This window comes from Carcharodon carcharias, chromosome 8 (assembly GCF_017639515.1).
Source record: "Carcharodon carcharias isolate sCarCar2 chromosome 8, sCarCar2.pri, whole genome shotgun sequence".
Lineage (NCBI taxonomy): Eukaryota > Metazoa > Chordata > Chondrichthyes > Lamniformes > Lamnidae > Carcharodon > Carcharodon carcharias.
The window spans coordinates 140,822,213-140,841,490 of NC_054474.1; the positions used below are offsets into that span (position 1 = coordinate 140,822,213).

At 39.6% G+C, this 19,278-nt stretch overlaps 1 protein-coding gene across 2 annotated transcripts in view; it reads right to left on the reverse strand.

The window, feature by feature from the left end:
• Positions 1-19,278, reverse strand: part of LOC121280849 (protein Niban 2-like) — a 203,873-nt gene that overhangs the window by 80,185 nt on the left and 104,410 nt on the right. For both annotated transcript variants that reach the window (XM_041193136.1, XM_041193137.1), the window contains 2 exons: positions 15,984-16,089; positions 8,957-9,124 (listed from right to left, as the gene is read on the reverse strand). In XM_041193136.1, coding sequence (XP_041049070.1) covers positions 8,957-9,124; positions 15,984-16,089 — 274 coding nt within the window. The remainder of the gene's footprint in view (positions 1-8,956; positions 9,125-15,983; positions 16,090-19,278) is intronic.

The window sequence follows — 19,278 nt, forward strand, 5'->3', positions numbered from 1 at the left end:
TGGCAAGCTTCAATTTTATTGTAACTTTATCTCAAGACAGCCAATTGTTTCTTGAATGCAGCCCGCAATGCATCTTGCACAAGCTTTAAATATGAATTGTGAAAGTTCCAGAAGTTGATGAGTGCTTTCGTCTGAAAAGTTTTGAGCCCGAACTAGTTACTAATGCGTTTCACCCTAGACAGACTACATAAAATGTTTGTTTAGAAATTCTTCAATATAATTGCCATCCGGTACCCAGCCCTCTGCTTTAATTTAATCTCACTGTGGCATATAAATAATTAGAGGCACATAAACCATGGTTTGTTTATTGAAACTGGCAGAAGAAATTCTACATGTACCCTTGATTTCTGAATTAATGATCCACAGTTAGACAACAGTACAAGGGCAGTGACAAACTCCTCAAAAGTGCTGCCCTGCACTCTATGCTGTGCCACTCTACGTACAGGTCTCCACCCTCCCTTAAATTGTAAGTTATCTGTTAATGTCTGCCTAGTTCCAGCTGTATTGGTTTTATGCTGTAGCTGGTTCCAATTTCCCTGCTATGGCTCTGTCAGGGTATCAGCACTGGATGTGGCTTCTCCCCATTTACATCACCCTCACTCAGCAGGGGGTCCTTCACAGCACATTTTGTTGCAGTGGACAGATAATGGATTTTTATTTCCTTCCCTGGATTCCCCCATGTTGTTTGCTGGAAAAATGCCAGAAAGAGGTCAATTATTAGCGAAAAGTTATATGTAAAACATTGTAAAGTGTTGGGAAAAATAGTCCAGCCAAAAACAGCAGGAACACTAGCTGTGGGATAGAGATCCAGACCTGAAATATGAAACAAACATCAATTACATCAGAAAAAAGCAGCTCTGCTGGATAGCAGCTTAAACCACACCACCCCCCTACACCCCAACACACCACCCCACGACCCCCCCCACCCCCAGCTCACTTACACTGTGCTACCTCCCAAGCGGTAATTTGAATAGAAACACTAGCTGAGGACCAATATTGGAAGCCTGACTATTCTTAGATTTAAAAAGCTGAAAAGGCATACAAGGTCATTGGCTCCATCACAGATATTGTTTCCATGGAGCATTCCAATCCACTTTAGCCTGGCCATTATACAAAATTACAAGCATGGTGGGAGATGTTGACTCAATTTGCCAAAAGACAGATTTTTTTTTAAATAAATAAAACTGATGCATCTTCCCCAGTAGACCTAGATCCCTCTAGCTTTACAAATGACTTTTATATCTGACTCGAAGATAACACAATGGGCAGGGCCTGTTTCCAAACAATACATCCCAGAATTGCTCCATTGCAAAGATTTTCAACAGGATTTTCACACTTGAATTACAAGAAACAGATGGGGCAAAAATTGAAAATTTTAATTGTACCACTTGGATGCATGAACTGCTGTGAAGACATTGTTTCATTAGCAGTCAAGATATTATTCATTCCTTGCTATGTGGTATGTGTTGTGACCCTTTGAAGAAGTACTGCCACCAATAATAGGAACATTTTCTCCAGAACTAATTAGTCCCTATTTATTCTACACAGTTTAGTAAACAAAAAGCCAAAGGCTCACCTCAAGAGCGTTCCCATTACCAATTTAATTAAGCTACCTACTCCAATATGGAGGAGGCTGGTTAAGGCTGGCTATATTAGACCTTTTCCTTTGTTCTTTTTGGCACACAATGGATTGCTGGAATGCAAGAAATCATTAGGAAAGATTAACAGTGAAAAGAGGACATTCAGTGCAAGGCCAGCCAGTTTTGGGATTATGGATCTTTTAACATTTAGCTTCAAATGGCTGATGATCTGCAGCCAGCTGAACTAAAAATGTGCGCACAATGAGGAAGTATTCCATTTTATTAGTAGTTGAAAAAGGAGAGTCTTGTGGTGTCCCACAGGAGTCTGTGTTGGAGCCACAACTATCTTTTGCTTTTAGTAACAACTTAAGAGATAGGATGGAAAACCACATAACAAGTTTGCTGTGAGACAAAGACAGGTGACCAGCAGTGTAGACAGCAACATAATCTATTGATATTTCTTTAATTTTAAGAGAATGGGAAAACTGTGACAAATGGATTTCAATGTAGACAATTGGGAGGTCATCTGCTTTGAATCTAAAAAGCAAGGATCTGGGTAATTTCCAAATGATGAACATTTAGAAACAGTGGAGGTCCAAAGAGTCTTGGGAGATCAATAAACATCAAAACGTCATGAAAAAATACAGCAAATAATCAACAAGGCTTATGGAAAGCTGGTCTTTATGTCTAGAGGACTAGAATACAAAAAAAGGGTAGAAATTATGCTGCAGCTGTAGAAAGCCCTGGTCAGCCCATAGCCAGAGTACTGGATTCTATCCTGGGTATCACACCTTAGGAAGGATATATTGGCCTTGGAGGGAGTACAGCGTAGATTTACAGAAAAATTCCTGGACTGCAAGGATTAAAATGAGATTTTACACAAACCAGTTGTAACTACATTTACAAAAATTGATTACCTCAGAATTTAAGGTCATGGAGTGATTTGATCAAACTTTAATATATTAAAGGGAACTGATAAGGTGGATATCTCAAAACTTTCTTCTGCTGTTTGGGGTGCCTAGGACTAAGGGGAATAACCTTAAAAAATAGAAACGAATCTTTCAGGAGTGAAATTAGAAAACACTACACACAAAAGGGGCTAGAAGTTTGGATATCTGGTCCACAAATAGCAATTGATGCTAGGTCAATTGTTAATTTTACATGAGAGATGGATAGATTTTTGTTAACCAAAGGTATTAAAAGGATATAGAGTAAAGGCAGGTATATGTGGAGTTCAGCTGCAGGTCAGCTATGATCTCATTGAACAGCAGAACAGCTTGAGGTGGTAAATGATTTACTCCTATTCCTAATGTTCTTAAACTTATAGAAGCATACAGCATTCATCTTAGTACCATCCCTTAGCTCTGCAAGAAAATGTTCTTGTCGCGACTGAGCTACTAGTTGCAAACGAGGCAAGCCATCCATCATTAGCATTCAAATGCTTAACAGGAGACATTTGAGCCAAGAATTGACCAGGTCATGCTGGAGTGCTGCAAGGAATTTTGAGTGAATAAATAAAAACTCAGGAAACATTTAGTCATGAGAGCATTGCAAAAAAATGGGGCCTGCTAAAATAACTCACTCCTGGGGATGGGGGTGCGGGGGGGGGGGGGCGGGTGGGTATAATTCCCACAGAGTGAACTCACTCCCAGGGGATGGGCTGAGCGAACTCATTCCCTTGAACTGAACAGTCTTTCTTACCAACGTCATCAGCTGTTCAGAAGATGCAATACAACTTCAAAAACAAATTACCTCCACAAATTCAGGATAAAAAGCAAAAAAGGTGGCTGCACTCTGAATTCCCATATCTACAGAAAAATATGTTTCTAATTTTCTGCACTGGAGTGGAAGTCAAAGTGGGATAACAAATGATTAATATTAATATTAAAGTGTGCATTAATATCTTTAGAATAGACAAATGTAGTTGTGAGAGCTCTTTCAAAGCATGATGGGAAATATAGCCAACACTGTAGACATGATGGGGTATGTAGCCAATACTGTGGGAACCTAGATAGGAATTATAAATAGTAAATAGTAAAATTTGATGGCCTTCATAACTTGGGTAAACAAGGTGTTAAGGAGATAAGGAAACAGGCACGGGGGTTATTGGACCCCAGACACCAACAAAACGTCCCTAGGCTAAAGGCTGACATAACAGGGAACATCTGTAAACATGAATAGTCACACTCATTTTAAGGGGGATGTGGTGGCATAGTGGTATTATCACTGGATGAGTATGCCAGAGACCCAGGGTAATGCTCTAGGGACCTGGGTTCAAATCCTACCATGGCAGATGGTGAAATTTGAATTCAATAAAAAAATCTGGAATTTTAAGTCTGACCATGATTGTCACAAAATCCCATCTGATTCACTAATCTGCCATCCTTACCTGGTCTGGTCTACATGTGACTCCAGACACTTAGATGCAAGGGCAATTGGGGATGGCACGACACCCATGAATGAATAAAACTCATTGATTTGATTATGTGCAATAGAGATTGAGGGCTGTACCAAGCAGTGTATGAAATGTGAGAACCAAAAGCTGGGACACAGATTTTGGATTAGTCCACCAGGGTGGATCTGATCTCCCCCAGCATACGCTTGAATAAAATCTTTGCTTTACTTGAAGCATCATTTTTTAACCACAACAAACCAGGAAGGCGTCAGTGGGACTGCAGAAAGAAATTAAAATCAAAGTCCATCGATCCCCAGAGCAGGTAATGCCAAGATCTTGGACTGGGGGATGGTTTAAAGAGGTTAGGTAGAGGGGTAGGGGTGGGTTTATGATTTGACTTGATAGCAAGCCTAGTTGACCCTTAATTATTCATTTAAATATGGTAGGCGGGCTGTCAATTTCAGCACCTGCCATCCCCTCCATATTATGTGGGATGCCCCCCACCACCAACCCAAATAGGAAACAGGCCTGCTGGGGGCACAAAATTCAGCCCCGCTTCGAAGTAAACTGACCAGGAGAATCTAGGTTGCCCCAGTGCCAAACAATAATCCAAAGTTGCAAAATGCCAGAATAAAGGACCATCTTCAAGTGCCAATGTGCAAGAGGCAAAATGGCCTTGATTATGCTGTTGTCATGATTGCAAAATGGTCAGTACTTGCCATCATTACGTGAAACTGTCAGCAGCTTCTGGCATCTGCGCACGTGCAGTTAAAGATGGAAATCCGAAAGTTTCTGCCAATAACTTCCTGCTTCTCCACAAGGTGCACTGAAGTCATCGCAGATGAAAACCAATTGGAAATCATGCAACCGATGTGAACTTTTATTTTTCACTCAGCTATTTTTGCTGTTAAAAAAACCCTTGATAAAGTTACGCCCTGGTGAACATGGTCTAACTTGGTTATAAACAATGCGCCAAGTCATTTTTCCAGCTGAATTCTCGGGTCCTGAAAAACTAATTTTTCCATTTTGTGATAAAAATGCCACTGAGTTTTTCAATAATTTTATTTTTCAAATTTTATTATTCTCCTTTAATCCCCTGTGTATGCCCCAGTCTTTATTTCCACTTCTGTAAGATTATGAAAAGTGAATTATAAAGCTGGATTGAAAAATTCCCAGACTTCAAGGAATAAACAATATGATTGGTTCCTTAGCCTGCTTGCTGACGCCGGAATGAAAATATCATCAGGAAAGGTGAAACCTTTGCTCTGGAGCTCATGAGCAGACTTCTTAGAGGTCACTATCATCACTTTGCCACTGACCACAAAATCCCTACCATGGCTTTGCGATGTTGAGTGGCTGAGAGCAGAGGGGTGTGGCAAGTTAGCACACTATTGTTAGCTCTGGTTCAAATGCCGTTTAAACTCCTGGGAGGGAAAGTTTCCTCATCTCACTGACCTTTAAAAATTAAGTGGAGCAATTTTACCTGAGCTCACAGCGAAAAAAAAAAGGTCCCAAACCACATTAAATTGGCAGAGTCAAGCAAAAAAAATGGCACAAAATGGTCATTGTGATAAAAATTTAAAAACTCTGTTACAAAGCGTGCGTGCCCAAGCATGTGTGGGGGTGTTGCAGGTGTAAGGTGGTGCAGGAATGAGTTTGCTGCTCGAGCTTAAGGTGGATGGTGGCACCAGATGCCAAACTTCCAAAACTCTCCCTTTCCCCAACACTGGCATCTTTCACACACATGACTAAAATTAGAGACAGTGGTAAGCTTCCCAGCTTGAAGGACAAACCCAAGCATACCTAACAATTTCTGCCTTTCTCCACTTAATGAAAAGGCATATTTCGGATTGCTCAGAACAATGGGATAAAAATAGTTAGGCACTTGTTTGACCAGTGCAGACTCGATGGGCTGAAGGGCCCTTTTCTGTGCTGTACACCTCTATGACTATGACTCTACAAATTTTTAAAAAAGCATCCTTTATCTGAAACATTCATAATTTTGAAGCCAAAAATATATGTTTACTAGAACCAGAGATTTAACCAAAAAAGAAACAAAATTGGTTTTCCAGCTACTGAGCCAAATCACAAACTACTAACCCTAACCTTCTCTGGCAAACGATGGATTAACTAAAAGCACCATGTTCAATGCCCCACACAAAAATGTTGTGTTCTTAACGCTGCCCTGAAACAATCCATGAATAGCAAGAGTCCCACTGGCAATTTATCAAAGGACACATCATTGCTAGGTTTCAAAATAAAATAAATTATTTTGAAATTCTTAACTCATCCACATCAAGTTAGAGAGGGGCGGGGGGGTGGGGTGCGGGGGAGAAGAGATATATAAACAAGGATACCGAAAGGTTCAATATAAATTATATTGCATGAACTAAGTTGTGTTACGGGTTTGCATTAAATGACAATTGTCTGCTTCACTCGATGAAGCCACCCACAGGTCTGTCATTTACCCATGATACATTGCAACAATATGCCTGCACAGACAAGTCTAGTATGAAAAGTTCAAATGACTGGTTTGGAATCCATAATCACTGCCACTAGCAGTAATCAATGTACTGCCCTTAAGTTTGAACAAGCAACTCATGCTATCATTTGCCATCCAATCACCCAGAGCAAGGACAGCAAGATTGACTGACAGACTCCAGATATTGTACGGAGTTCAGGTCTTGGGAGAACATGATTCCTGCTGTTGCAATTCAATTAACCTTAAAACAGTATCAGGGAGAGTGCAGTCTGCTTACCCTTGTACAAGGGGCAAACAAAGATCAGCAGCTCGCCCCTTCAAATTTTATCAAAGGGGTGCCACACAAACCTCCAAGTCATCACTTCACAAAAAGGGAAAAATGTAACATCCAAGGAGGAAGCCAACTTCAGTTTACCTTCCAAGTCATTCCTTCCCACCAAAACCAACCATGTAGTTTTAAGTTATTTATTGTTAATTCTGTTATTAATCAGTTAATTAACTGACTAGTGGAACAAATTGCTTACAACCTTGGCATCTTATTCAACCCCTTATCCTTTCAAGTACGAAGGCCATCCGCATGCATCTGAAACACTGCCTACATTCAACCTGACACAACCCATCAGCAGGTGAAGCTTTCATTCATGTCTTTGCTACCTCTAGAATGGAATGCTTTCCTGCAGTCTCCCATCCTTCGTAAACTTCAGTTCATCTATAAAATTGCTGCTCACATCCCCATCACAGAAGTCCCACTTCACTTCTTATTCCTGAACTCGTCACTTGACCAACTCTGACCATTCGCATATCTCTCCCTCACGTTTTGTCCTGCTATTGGTGGGCCATGCATTCAATCATTTGGGTCCCAGATTCTGGTAGTCTCCAAGTTGCTACAATTCTCTACATTCCATTTATCCTTTAATGACCCTCCCTAAATTCCACCGCTGATCAAGCTTCTAGTCACTCTGTGTCTCAATGTCCAATAATCCTTCAAATTTGGGGAGGTCAATGGTGGGACAAGAGAGAAGGCAGCTAAAGCATGCAAAGAATAGTGGAATGTTGTTAGTCTATAACTCATCTAAAATTCACTGGCAGAAGTCTTGTAACTTTTAAGATCAAATAATCCAAAGAATGAAAAATTTGGTGGACTATCTATTTCCATCATAATGTACTCTTATTTTAAAAGTTTCACTTTTCATATGCCTGAATTGTAGCAGGAAGTAGTATTTAGCATAATTTTGATAAATTCATATTCTAATTTTGACTAATTGTTGAATATTAATAAACATTTCTTTGATGATAAAGAAAAATGAACCAAAGTGCTTCACAGAGGTTTAACCAGACAAAGATGGGTGCTAAGGCAGAGACAAATGTCCCTTCTCCTCCTCCATCACTGCTCATCAGCAGGGAGGGCTCCCAACCTTAATATGCAACATTACAAGCCTTGCAGTGCAGAAACATTCAAGTGAAATGTTAAACTTGAGTTTATGCTTTGCTCAATGACCTGCATTTCCACTATGCAATGCAGAGGATTCAGCAATTCAATTAATTTAGAGCCTAGTTCAATGTTGGTTCCTATAACAAATAAAAATTGAATATTTTAATTTGGTAAGAGGCTGCATGCCATGTGGACTGTACTCCAACATCAACATTTATTGCAATAATAACAACTATTGTTGCCATTTTAGCAACTACCCTTTGATAGAAGACATATTGGTGCTGCAAAATAGAGCAAATGCATCATAGCTAAATACTGCAAAGAACGATTTGTAGAAGTGTCTGATCATTCCACGTTAACAAGGTTCAACATTAAAGGGAGATTGACGCATTATATTGAGTGAACTCAGCTACAATATCACAGCTAAAAACTCTTACCCTAATAACTCAAACAGAAGCATCTGCAAATCAATACATAAAACAAAGCATAAACTGACTTTAAAATTATTTTTGAAATTAGGCAATCACATTAGGCATTTACAGTAGCCTGAAGTAAATCTCACACTGAACAATTGCTGTTCATTCCATGGTCAGGTAGCAGCAGTGGTAGCTAGCTAGCTTAAATAGTTCTACATTTATACACATTCCTAAATATTATGATTAAGCTATCGAGGCAAAATATTTGAAACGCAAACAAGTGTTAACAATATATTAAATAAAGAGCAATTCCTCCTGATTGCACAGTTCATAAACTCATTACATAGTGTAGCATCAAGTTATACAGACCATTAATGTTCAAAGTGTGACAATTGGTGTTTGTATAGATAACCAATCCCAGCCATGCAGTGTTGGGCCAATATAGACAGCCCTGGGCTGGGAATAATAAGCCAAGGTTTCCATTCTTTGTCACTATCTAGTGGTCCTTTCTCAACAATAAAAAAGCTTGACCCTATTCAAACACAAGTACAAAATGTAACATCTTGCACTTACTCAATATGTAATCAATATTCCACCTTCAAGAGAGAAGGGAAAAAAGTGATTGTTAAAACAAATGTAGAGACAACTTACCGTTGTTGAGATGCCGCACACAATCCTGAAACACAGCATGCCACTTCTGCTGTTCTTTCTCCAATGTAACACAAAAGTAATAATGATGTTCGTATGGGTGCCATAAGATAGTGCAATGCTCAGTTGGCCACTTCAGAAATGGGGAGTTGCTGGCCTTTCCTTTGATCCCTAGGGGGAAAAAAAAAAATCAACATTTACTGCAGTTATATTTCATTCAGCCATGAACATTTAATGAATGCCTTCTCTTAACAGCATTATCTTCATGTCCCTCTTCTTGGGTTTTCACACCACATTCTACACCATTATGAAGAAAGGATAGCCAAGCAACCTAGCTTTGAAATGAACAAAGGATGTACAGTAACATTTGGAAATTAACTCATTGCAATTTTCCTTCATTCTTGTAGGAAAAGCATCTTTGCTTCAGTTGAACTTCCCAATGGCAAGGTCAGAGCTGAAGATTACATAGGTAAAGAATAACCAGTGCAAACCTGCGGCCTGTGATATTGTTGACAAAATGAGAGCCGAGCTTCAATTGCATGGAGTGTTACCAACCTGCAGTATGGAAGCCTGAAGCAAACATTGTGCACCTACCATCGCCATACACAGCATGCTCTGGTTCTATGCTATGCCGTTACCAAGTCCAAAATTTCACTTTGTTAATCTTTTGCCTGTACAGCATCACTCTAGACAGCAGTTAAGTGACAAAGCAACCACTGTCACACTGCCAAAGGCAGACTGACACTCAACTATCTCAAGACAGCAAAATGCGCACCAAAAATGAGCTGAAGTAAATTAGCCAAATGGTCTTTTCTTGTTCCATTCTTACATTACTGTATATACTATTACCTCAGCATATTTGCCTTGTTTAAATTCAATCGCAAGAGATCAGAGAAGAACCTACCTTATGCTTAAATCATCAACCACACAAAACAAATAAAGACATCAAAGGTTTGCAGTTAAAATTATATTATGGACAGATTGAAAAATTACTGAACAATTCAAGTTTTACACCAGTGAAATAAAATAGTAATCCTGAAATTTCATGCTCAATATTGGAGGAGGAAAATGTCCAACTGCCTATTTTAATTACAGGGCCCTGCACTTTTGTATGACTTTCACTCTTACAATAACATTGCAAACCAAGCAACCTTGCCAGCACACTTCACAGCTCTTCAACAAAGCAGCTAACAGGAACTGCAACAAGAAAATTACTCCAATGACAAATAAACCAAGTATTTCAGGTTCAAGAGGAAAGATAGGAGGGAAGCAACTGAGTTAAGGCATGGAGCTACATTCTCAAAGAACAAAGACGATCACTTAGTGGTCCATAATCTAATATGCAAACATCCTTCACACAGATTAATTGTACCAAGGTGGCTTTTTAAAATTTGATTGAGCCCAGGAATCACTATTTCCTCTATACGCTTACTTCCCTCTTCAGCCCTCATTTTCCTCGAAAATTCCAGAAACGATTTCTTACACATTTTTTCTTCCCTACACACTAAAGGGCCAAAACATAGCCTTGAGAATTTGGGAAAGAATGTGCAAACTTACTTCCCTCAATCTTTCCTTCCTTTGACAATCTCCAGGCTTTTAAAACACTGTTCCATTCTTTTCAAATTTGGTGTCCACACAATGGACCTTGGTCCTTCATGTTTGGTTTTTAAACATCATGGCCCAAATCTTCCATCCAGGGTTGGAACCCCAATTTCCAACCCTGATCAAACCAAGAGAAAATATCCACTTGCCTTCCTTCAATTTTTGTGCCAATTTTCCGATGAAGAATCCTGCAGAACTCAGTGCAGGAAACCTCGTAGGGAGCAGCGGAGAGAATCCACACAGAAGCCAAACACCCTTTTTATGGCACTATTCACCAGAATATGCAGTCTAAATGTCCCAAAGTTTCTTTGAAAAGCTAGAAAGAGATGGCAAGCAGGGGTGGGGGTCAAGTGGTGGGATTGGAGGGTCATGTACTCATTGTGCATATGAGGGGGTGTCAGCTGTATAGTTACCCAGGAGTTAGATTAGGTTTTAATCTGTGTAACTATCCAGGTAAGTAAATCGGAACCATCCAAAGTCTCCAACTCTAACTAAGAGTCTGATTTTTTTCAGAGTCCCAGGGAGCATCGGAAGTTTAAGCTTCCTGGGAAATTCCCAGAGTCATTGTGTAGGGACTTCCGAGGGCCCCGTAGTGCATCTGGGAATTTGGGGGGGCTTTGAAAGTTGTGCTAAAACAATTGTAAACTAATGCAACAAAGCAACAGTACTTTTAAAAAGGTATGCAATGACTGAAATTCCCTTGCAGATATAGTTAAGAGAAATGTGCAGTAGCCTTAGCAAGAATAGAGTGAACAGTTAGCTTGCTTACTGAAACATAACCAGACAAAATACAGCACATGGAAAGATACTCTACTACCTATTCACCAAATATCTTGCTTTGGGATGGAGTTAATCAAAGAATTCTTACCAAACAAGTTAAGTAACTGGACTAGAAGACATCCCTGTTTTAAGTTATACAAAAAGCCCTTGTTCTGCAGATAACAAAATAGTGTTTTCCCTTGAGGCAACTGATGGTCAGAAGCCCCCAGTATAGTGCTCTGCCATACCCGAGTGCTAATCACAATGATTTGTGGCCTCAAACTTTCAAGTCCCATTGTAAGCCCAGATGACACTGCATGCTCCAAAGAGAAGCAGATATCCTGGCACCAAGACATCATGAAGCTTTTAAATAGGAGCACTTTTAAAAAAAAATAAACAGAGCAACCTCAGGACTGAGAGTAGGGAGTTTGGAAAATTAAGCTTTCTTGGGGATGGGGAAATGGCCAAATTGAGGCCTTCTGTTGACTGCAAGTTGGGAGGCAGCTCTCAAGGCTAATATAATGATATTGAAAACTTCAAGGTTAAGCATGCCCTTTTAGTTCAACAATGGAGTAAGAAGAGTTCCAATTTCCACAGAAGTGCAGAGTTTAGCAAGGAATTAGTATAGAAACCTCAGGCAGTACAACCAGACGCAGAAAACATTGCTCTTCAGTTTTGATTACTTCCAATCCAGGTCAATGGTAAACAAACAGAAGAATGAAAGACATGTCACTTTAACATGAAGTACACTGTGCGTAACCTTTTAAGCTTTTGCATTTTTGAACCTGTTGCATCAGTGCTAGTAAAAACAATTTTAAAAATGTAGCCACTCTGGTATAATTCCCCCTGCAACAAAGCACAGTAAGATGACAAAGATCACAAAGTAAGGTGGCGTCAAAAAGCATACATGAAGAATCATTGCTTTGGCAACATTTTATATTGGCACGAGGCCAACTGTGTCATAAATAACTCAAATAACTTTATGTAGGAGTTTAGTACTGTAATTAGAAATTTCAGTTTGGTGTGTACAATATTACTTCTGTTTGCTCTGTCTGCCCCAAGAACTGGTTATCATTTATAGCTCAAGTCAAATCTAATTTTGCTAAACTGTGTGGCCCACTAAAATTAGTGCAAGAGTTCTGATGTTGAAAAGCAGTGGATAATCAGAGGATAAAGACTGCTTACCTTAAACAAGTCTGATTGTGTTTTAAAAAATGGTCAGAATTCTCAATGGCACTTCAACAATATTTGTGGATATGTCTAGATTAATTATCTGTCAAGAAGTATTGAATATGTGTACGCGTGAGGGAGTGTGACGCAAGAGGAGGAGGAGGGGGTGCAAGAGGAGATGGAGACAAAAGGAAAAGATCTGAAATTGCAAACACAATGCTGAAGATTGAAGATTCACTTTCACTCTGGCTCACTGCTGCTCCCCCTCAATTGGCCCACGAACTCTTACCTATCCAATTCCATCCTCTTGCCCTGCCCTGGACAGCTGCCTATCTGCAATAACTACCTGCCACCTGCTGGCCAACAATTTTGTTCCCATAAAGAAGAATCTTAAGGTTCTCAATAAGACAATATTCACCCTCCAAAAGAAATGTAAACTAGATGCAGATAAAGGTACATGGCCTAATATCAGGTTAATACAAGTAAAGATAATATATTCATAAGCTGTGCATGTTTGAATTTATTCGGCTCAGTAATACATCTTGCAATGTTACAAATGTGAAGTTTAAAAGATTGTTTTGGGATGACCTCTTCGTTCCTCCAGTTTACCTGGAATTGGGGGGGGGGGTGGGGGGTTGTTCATGGCATCTGCTCCAAATTCTGCCTGGCGGCTTGGTTGCTATAGGGAAAGAGGCAGGGATGGGCTGACTTACTGGGAAGAAGGTGCAACAAATTCACACTTGTAAACAATGGAAGCTGTGCATACACTCAGTTTCCAAGGTTTAGGCTGAAAAGAAAACAGCAAGATAGAAGGTCTCAGGTGAAGGACAGTAGTTGGCGTGTGGTCAGCAGGAAGGAAGGTGCCCTTTCTGTAGACTGCCAAGCCAAATGTGGAAGGATACATGGTCTCTGTTGCAAACTAAGGAATCTTGAAGATTTATTCTTGCACAGCCAGATGTAGGCGCAAAAGATAAAAGTCACCAGAATAGGCATTACCATTTGTCAGTTTGCAAATTCTTTGGAAACAGATGCACCTTTGACAGTTGCAACTTGGCAAAACAAGGAAAAGCAAACTCATTGGAAGCTAAGGGTGATGTTGGATTGGTTACTGTAAAACCTGCAATTCTGCAGATAGTGGGCATTGAATTATCTATGGTATGGGGTTTCCAGTCTGTTAAAAAATTAAATATGGGTTACATATTTTCTGTACTTTAGAGTATAAGCTGCCTACTTAGTGTTTATTTAAAGTTGCTCCTCATTCGTTTGTTACAGTAAAAGTCTTAAAACTTAAAGGAATTGCACAAAATTTCAAGTTGGTCACAGGGAATTCAAGTATCTTTTTAAGTTGTAGTCTCTACAGAGCTAGTAACAGTAACAATGTGAAATAAGGCAAATGTTTGATTATTTCGCCAAATTTTTGATAATATTCTCTGCTTTATGTTTCCATACATCTTAAACAAGAATAGTCAACAAGCCTTTAAATGAAATACTTGAAACTGTTGACAAATAAACATGTCAAGGGCAACTCGAGGTGGGCAATAAATGCTGGCCCAGCCAGTGAAGCCCACATCCCATAAATAAAAAAGCATCACTGATTGCTGTTTTTTTTTTAAACGAAAATAGGATGGGCAGGAAGAGATCAGCTGGTTCATCAAGTTTTTCATATTCCTCCGCATCTCCCCAAATCCCTTAGACGCATTCAATATTTCTTAACATATATTTGATCAACATATCCACAATATTATTGAAGTGCGATTAAGAGTCATGCTATGATGGTCAGACCAGCATGACTGGACACTTCTCAGCACCCCTCCCCCACCCCATCTCCTGATAATGGCAAAAATAAACAGGAGAGGCCCAGAGCCACCAAGGGAAATAAATACTTGAAAACGTTCTCCTCCGACCCCCCTAGGCAATCAAAACCAGTCCAGTAGATCACATGAACGACTTTTAGACCATAATCTAAAATAAGTAGTTGAAACTATATCACAACAACTCTCCTCAAAGCCTTCACACTTCACTTTAATGGCTCCAACACTGAATCTTACCTATTCATAAATTGAACTAGATTAAATGCCCTAAACTGTTCCAATTGCATACCAAAGAAAAGCTCAAAGAGGTCAATTTACTCAGCAAAATTGCACCATCCAGAGACCCCATACACATCACCCCCTTCAGGCTTTACAATGAGGGAAAATTCTGCATAAACATTCCCTGGGCTAAATGAATAATCAAGGAAAATGCTAAAGTATTCATTTGCTCCCACTGTTCATTTCTGGCCAACTATCTCCTCCAGTTCTAGCAGCAGGAATGAGATATGACCCCTGCTGTAATTAATGGTTTTCCTCACTTATGCAAAGCAGACATATCTAACTCATTGACAACAATGCAGAAATCAACACAGATGCTTATTTTGAAACTCACAAGTGATCAGAATATTAAAAAACAGGTGAGGCATATGTATTACATGATGGAATCTGTTTAATAAGAATCCAGACAAACGTGAATCGAGGAAATTCAGGTGGTGTCTTGGATCGTTAAGTCAAGCTCTCATTTTGAATTTCTTTCCCTATCTCCCAAATATTAAGATTTGACCAATGTTTACCTCAGGATATGCAGCTGATTTTCTATGCTAGGAGACCTGGCAAATGGAGTATAATGTGGGCAAGAATGAATTTGTCCAGTTTGGCAGGAAGAGTTTAAAAAAGCATAATATCTAAATAATCAGAACTTTCAGAGTTCAGATTCAGAGGAATCTGGATGCCCTAGTGCATGAATCACAAAAGGATAGTATGCAGGTACAGCAAGTAATTAGGAAAGCTAATGGAATGTTATCATTTATACCCCTGTTGTACAGGGCAATGGTGAGACCATATCTGGAATACTGTACGCAGTATTGGTCTCCTTATTTAAGATTTAAATGCATTAGCAGTTCAGAAAAGGTTTACTAGGCTAATACCTGGAATGGGCAGGTTGTCTTATGAGGAAAGGTTGGACAGGTCAGGTTTGTATCCATTGGGGTTTAGAAGAGTAAGAGGTGACTTGGTTGAAACCTTTAAAGGTCCTGAGGGGCCTTGACAGAATGGATGTGGAGAGAATGTTTCCTCTTGTGAGGAGATCTTGAACTAGGGGTCACAATTTGAAAATAAGGGGTCACCCATTTAAGACAGAAATGAGGAGCAAATGTCTGAGGGCCTTGAGTCTTTGGAACTCTCTTTCTCAAAAGGCAGTAGAAGTAGGGGCTTTGAATATTCTTAAGGCAGAGCTAGATCGATTCTTGATTAACAAGGGAGTGAAAGGCTATCGGTGGTAGGCAGGAGGTTACAATCAGATCAGCCATGATCTTATTGAACGGTGAAGCAGGCTTGAAGGGCCGAGTGGCTTATTCCTGCTCCTAGTTCGCAAGTTCATATTTTTTCCCCAACATCTCTGCCTTTACCTTAAATTGTTACATGCTCCTCTCTCTTCCCATAATTTACATAAATATGGTGGTGTTTACCTGGCATACTGTTGTTAATCAGTTCCAGATATCGATCCATTGACTTCAATACCTTGTAGCCTGCACAATTAATTACTCCCTTTGGGCTGGCTCCTCTGTCAAAGGCCTGCAAAGAGAAGTTTGATTTGCAAAATGTTAGTTGTCCCAAGTCATTTATTTTAACCACTTTTTAAATTCAAATACACTAAAAATATTGACACTACACCTAAGTAGTTAAAAACCCACAATAGGTGATTTACAAAGCAAGGTTGACTTCAAGAGAACAGGAAAGTAAGAATCAATCCATTACTTCCTCTTTTAGCTTCTCCGCTGAGTCCTGGGAGGCTTACCATGAAAGTCTTGCTGGGATACATGTTCCACTGTGAACTCCAACCAGCACCAAAAACTCAATGACTAAATTAGCCTTCTAAAAATCTAATCCAACCAGAGTCCTAAATCAAATGCAGCCCTGCATCCCCTCAACCTTCCACACCACCCTCCCCCACCCAACCATGAAAACCCAGGCTACTGGTTTCTTTTCACATGTTTGTCATTCACTAGTTGGTCTAGTTTGAACTTTCTGGCCCGAGAAAGAAGTTATTAGCACAATTGTCTTACTAGCGTTTGCATCTTAAATCTGTCACCAAGATCTACTGATTATTAGTAACCTTTGTACAAATTAACAGGAAGATTAAGTTTAATGTTAATATGCAACACCTAAAGGGCCACAATATGCAGAGAGGAAAAAAAATCCAGCCAATCACCCCACCCCCCTTAGGTCATGGTGCTTCTGACGGGGAGCTATGGCAGACATTAAAATATTTCTGTCACACAGCACAAACCAATTATCAGTTGAGCCCAACAAGGAATAGTTGGAGGAAATGCATGTTTCTCTTTTAGAGAGACAAGTGGTTTTTAATCTTTTCGCACATCCTTCACTGGATTCGCATGATATGAAGTCAGTTTAACTGGTAGACTAGAGGTTTGATATATTAGTGTGACAGGAAAGGTTTCCTGCATTGTATGCCAATATTGAACCCAACAATATTTAATTTCTGCATGTTGCTAGTGAAATAGAACAAAGCAACACTGCAAGTGGAATGCCCCTTAGCCTCAGCATTGGGTGAGATCAGTGATAATGGCAGGAGGAATGGAACTTGAATGGTGGCACAGGGAGGTGCTGGAACAGGAGCATTTCATGAAGGATGGGATGACATTTGTTAAAGAGACATGCAATGATAACATTCCACAAGAACATTGATGGCTTCAGATTATCTGTGGCATATAGAGAACGAATGAACATGAAAAGTCCTATCACATGCCTGGTGGCAGCAACCCAAGATTATTCTTCATGCACAATGCACAAAGCTCCTTTCTCCTGCTTCATTATTAACATTTCTAAAAACTGAAGATTTCCTCACATTAAATAGGAAGTAAAAGGCTGGGACACCAGCTGTTTAGGCTAGATTTTCCACTTCATGGTCAACAGATATGAAATCTATCATCTGCTCACCCCCAAAAAAGCACATAGCACTCTTACCACGTGAACAAAAACTATGGGCTTAAAAGCATGAGGAAGCTGCTTCCTGCATATTTAAGGCAAAAATTGTGAGACAACATGCCATTATATTATGTAATATGCTAATCTTTCATCTCATCTGGGAGCTATAATGTTTATTGGTTCCATATTCCCTCCAATCTATTTCAAACCGTGGGCATTTAATTTACTTCTTAAAAAAATGTACTGTCAACTGAAAGAGACACTGGATAAAAAGGCATGTTGTGGCCAAAAAGATGCATCATGGGTAATCTGCGACATGATTCTATTTACTGGTCACTCTGGGCCACTGAAGTGGTCAGGAACTGCAAAATCTGTGGGGTGGCAAGGTCTCAAAACAACTGCTCAACCATAACCAAGCAAAATGCAAGTATTTCAGAGAAGCAGCAAAGAGAAGGAATTGATTATAATAACATTGGCTTTTCTTCACAGACTTAGGTTCCAACTAACCCAAGGCACAGTTTCCCCTGCGCCCTTGAGAAAGGATGTTAACCTTTTATGTACAAACACCCACCCCACCTAAAATTTATACTACTCATGCAAAAAATTCAGTTACAGCAAAATCAGAATACATGGAATCCACACAAGCACAGAGATGATTTATCAAGTAAAGATGATTGTCAATTTACACATATGGCAAAGATGAGTCCCACAAGATGACAGAGTCAAAACGCTACTTGGGGGAGGAGCTAGAGTAGGGAAAGGAATGCCAGATGACAAAAGGAAATAGGTAATACTTCTAGAAACAGTTTTTCTTGCTACTCAGTTCCATATCCTTACATTTCAGCCATTAAAGGAATTATAGTTTTGTTATGCCTCTAGTTGCCGCATCATTAATAACCCTGCAGCATATTTAGGGTCATGTCCATATTCACTTTAGCAAGAAAACTGCTTTTTTAACGCAAAAAACATTTCTCTTGTTAAGAACCTGCCCTGCTACAAGTATCTCCAAGGCCACAGATAGTGAAACTGCAACAAGTGTCAAACAGAACTTAATTTTAAAGTTATTTAATTAAATGATTGATTTACTACTTCTCCAGTGCTCAGATCTGTGTGCAAGAATGGGAGGTTATTGTAAGAGTTCCAGCAATGAATGGGTGAACAGTAAATTTTTCAGAAAAAGTATTTTTTTTTCCCCAGGTGAATTGCCTACCAGCTGCAGATAGAGTTATTGATCACTTCTCATCTTGGTAGATAAAGCTGCAAAGTTCACATTTTTGGGCAGTTTCATGAGTTAAACATCCATCAACTGAATGACAAGTTTAAGGTAATTATTATGAAAAAAAAATGAAACCTACATACTTTGATGATGCCCAATTGTCAAGGTGTGGGGAGAGGGGGGGAAATATTTGGATACACTGTCTAGCCTTTGTGACTCCAAAATCTGAAGTAATCACCAATTTGAAAGAAAACATGCATAGCAGTCTGACATAAAAACAAGCAATGTTGGAAATACAGCAAATTCATCAACCACTACAAGAAAAAAATTTTAAAAAATAATGTTTTGTCTGCTAATTCCTCCCACAGAAGTAAAAGGGAAAGATGGTGAAGGCCTTCTGTACAGCGAGAGAAAGGGGGCAGGAATGAAAGAGGAGGATAATAAACACTCAAAGTCACAGAGAGGAAGTAAACAGGCTCAATGAACTGCAGAACAAAAATAAAAATACCTGGAGAAACTCAGCAGGTCTGGCAGCATCGTTAATGTTAACTCGAAATGTTAACTGTGTTCCTCTCCGCAGATGCTGCCAGACCTGTGTT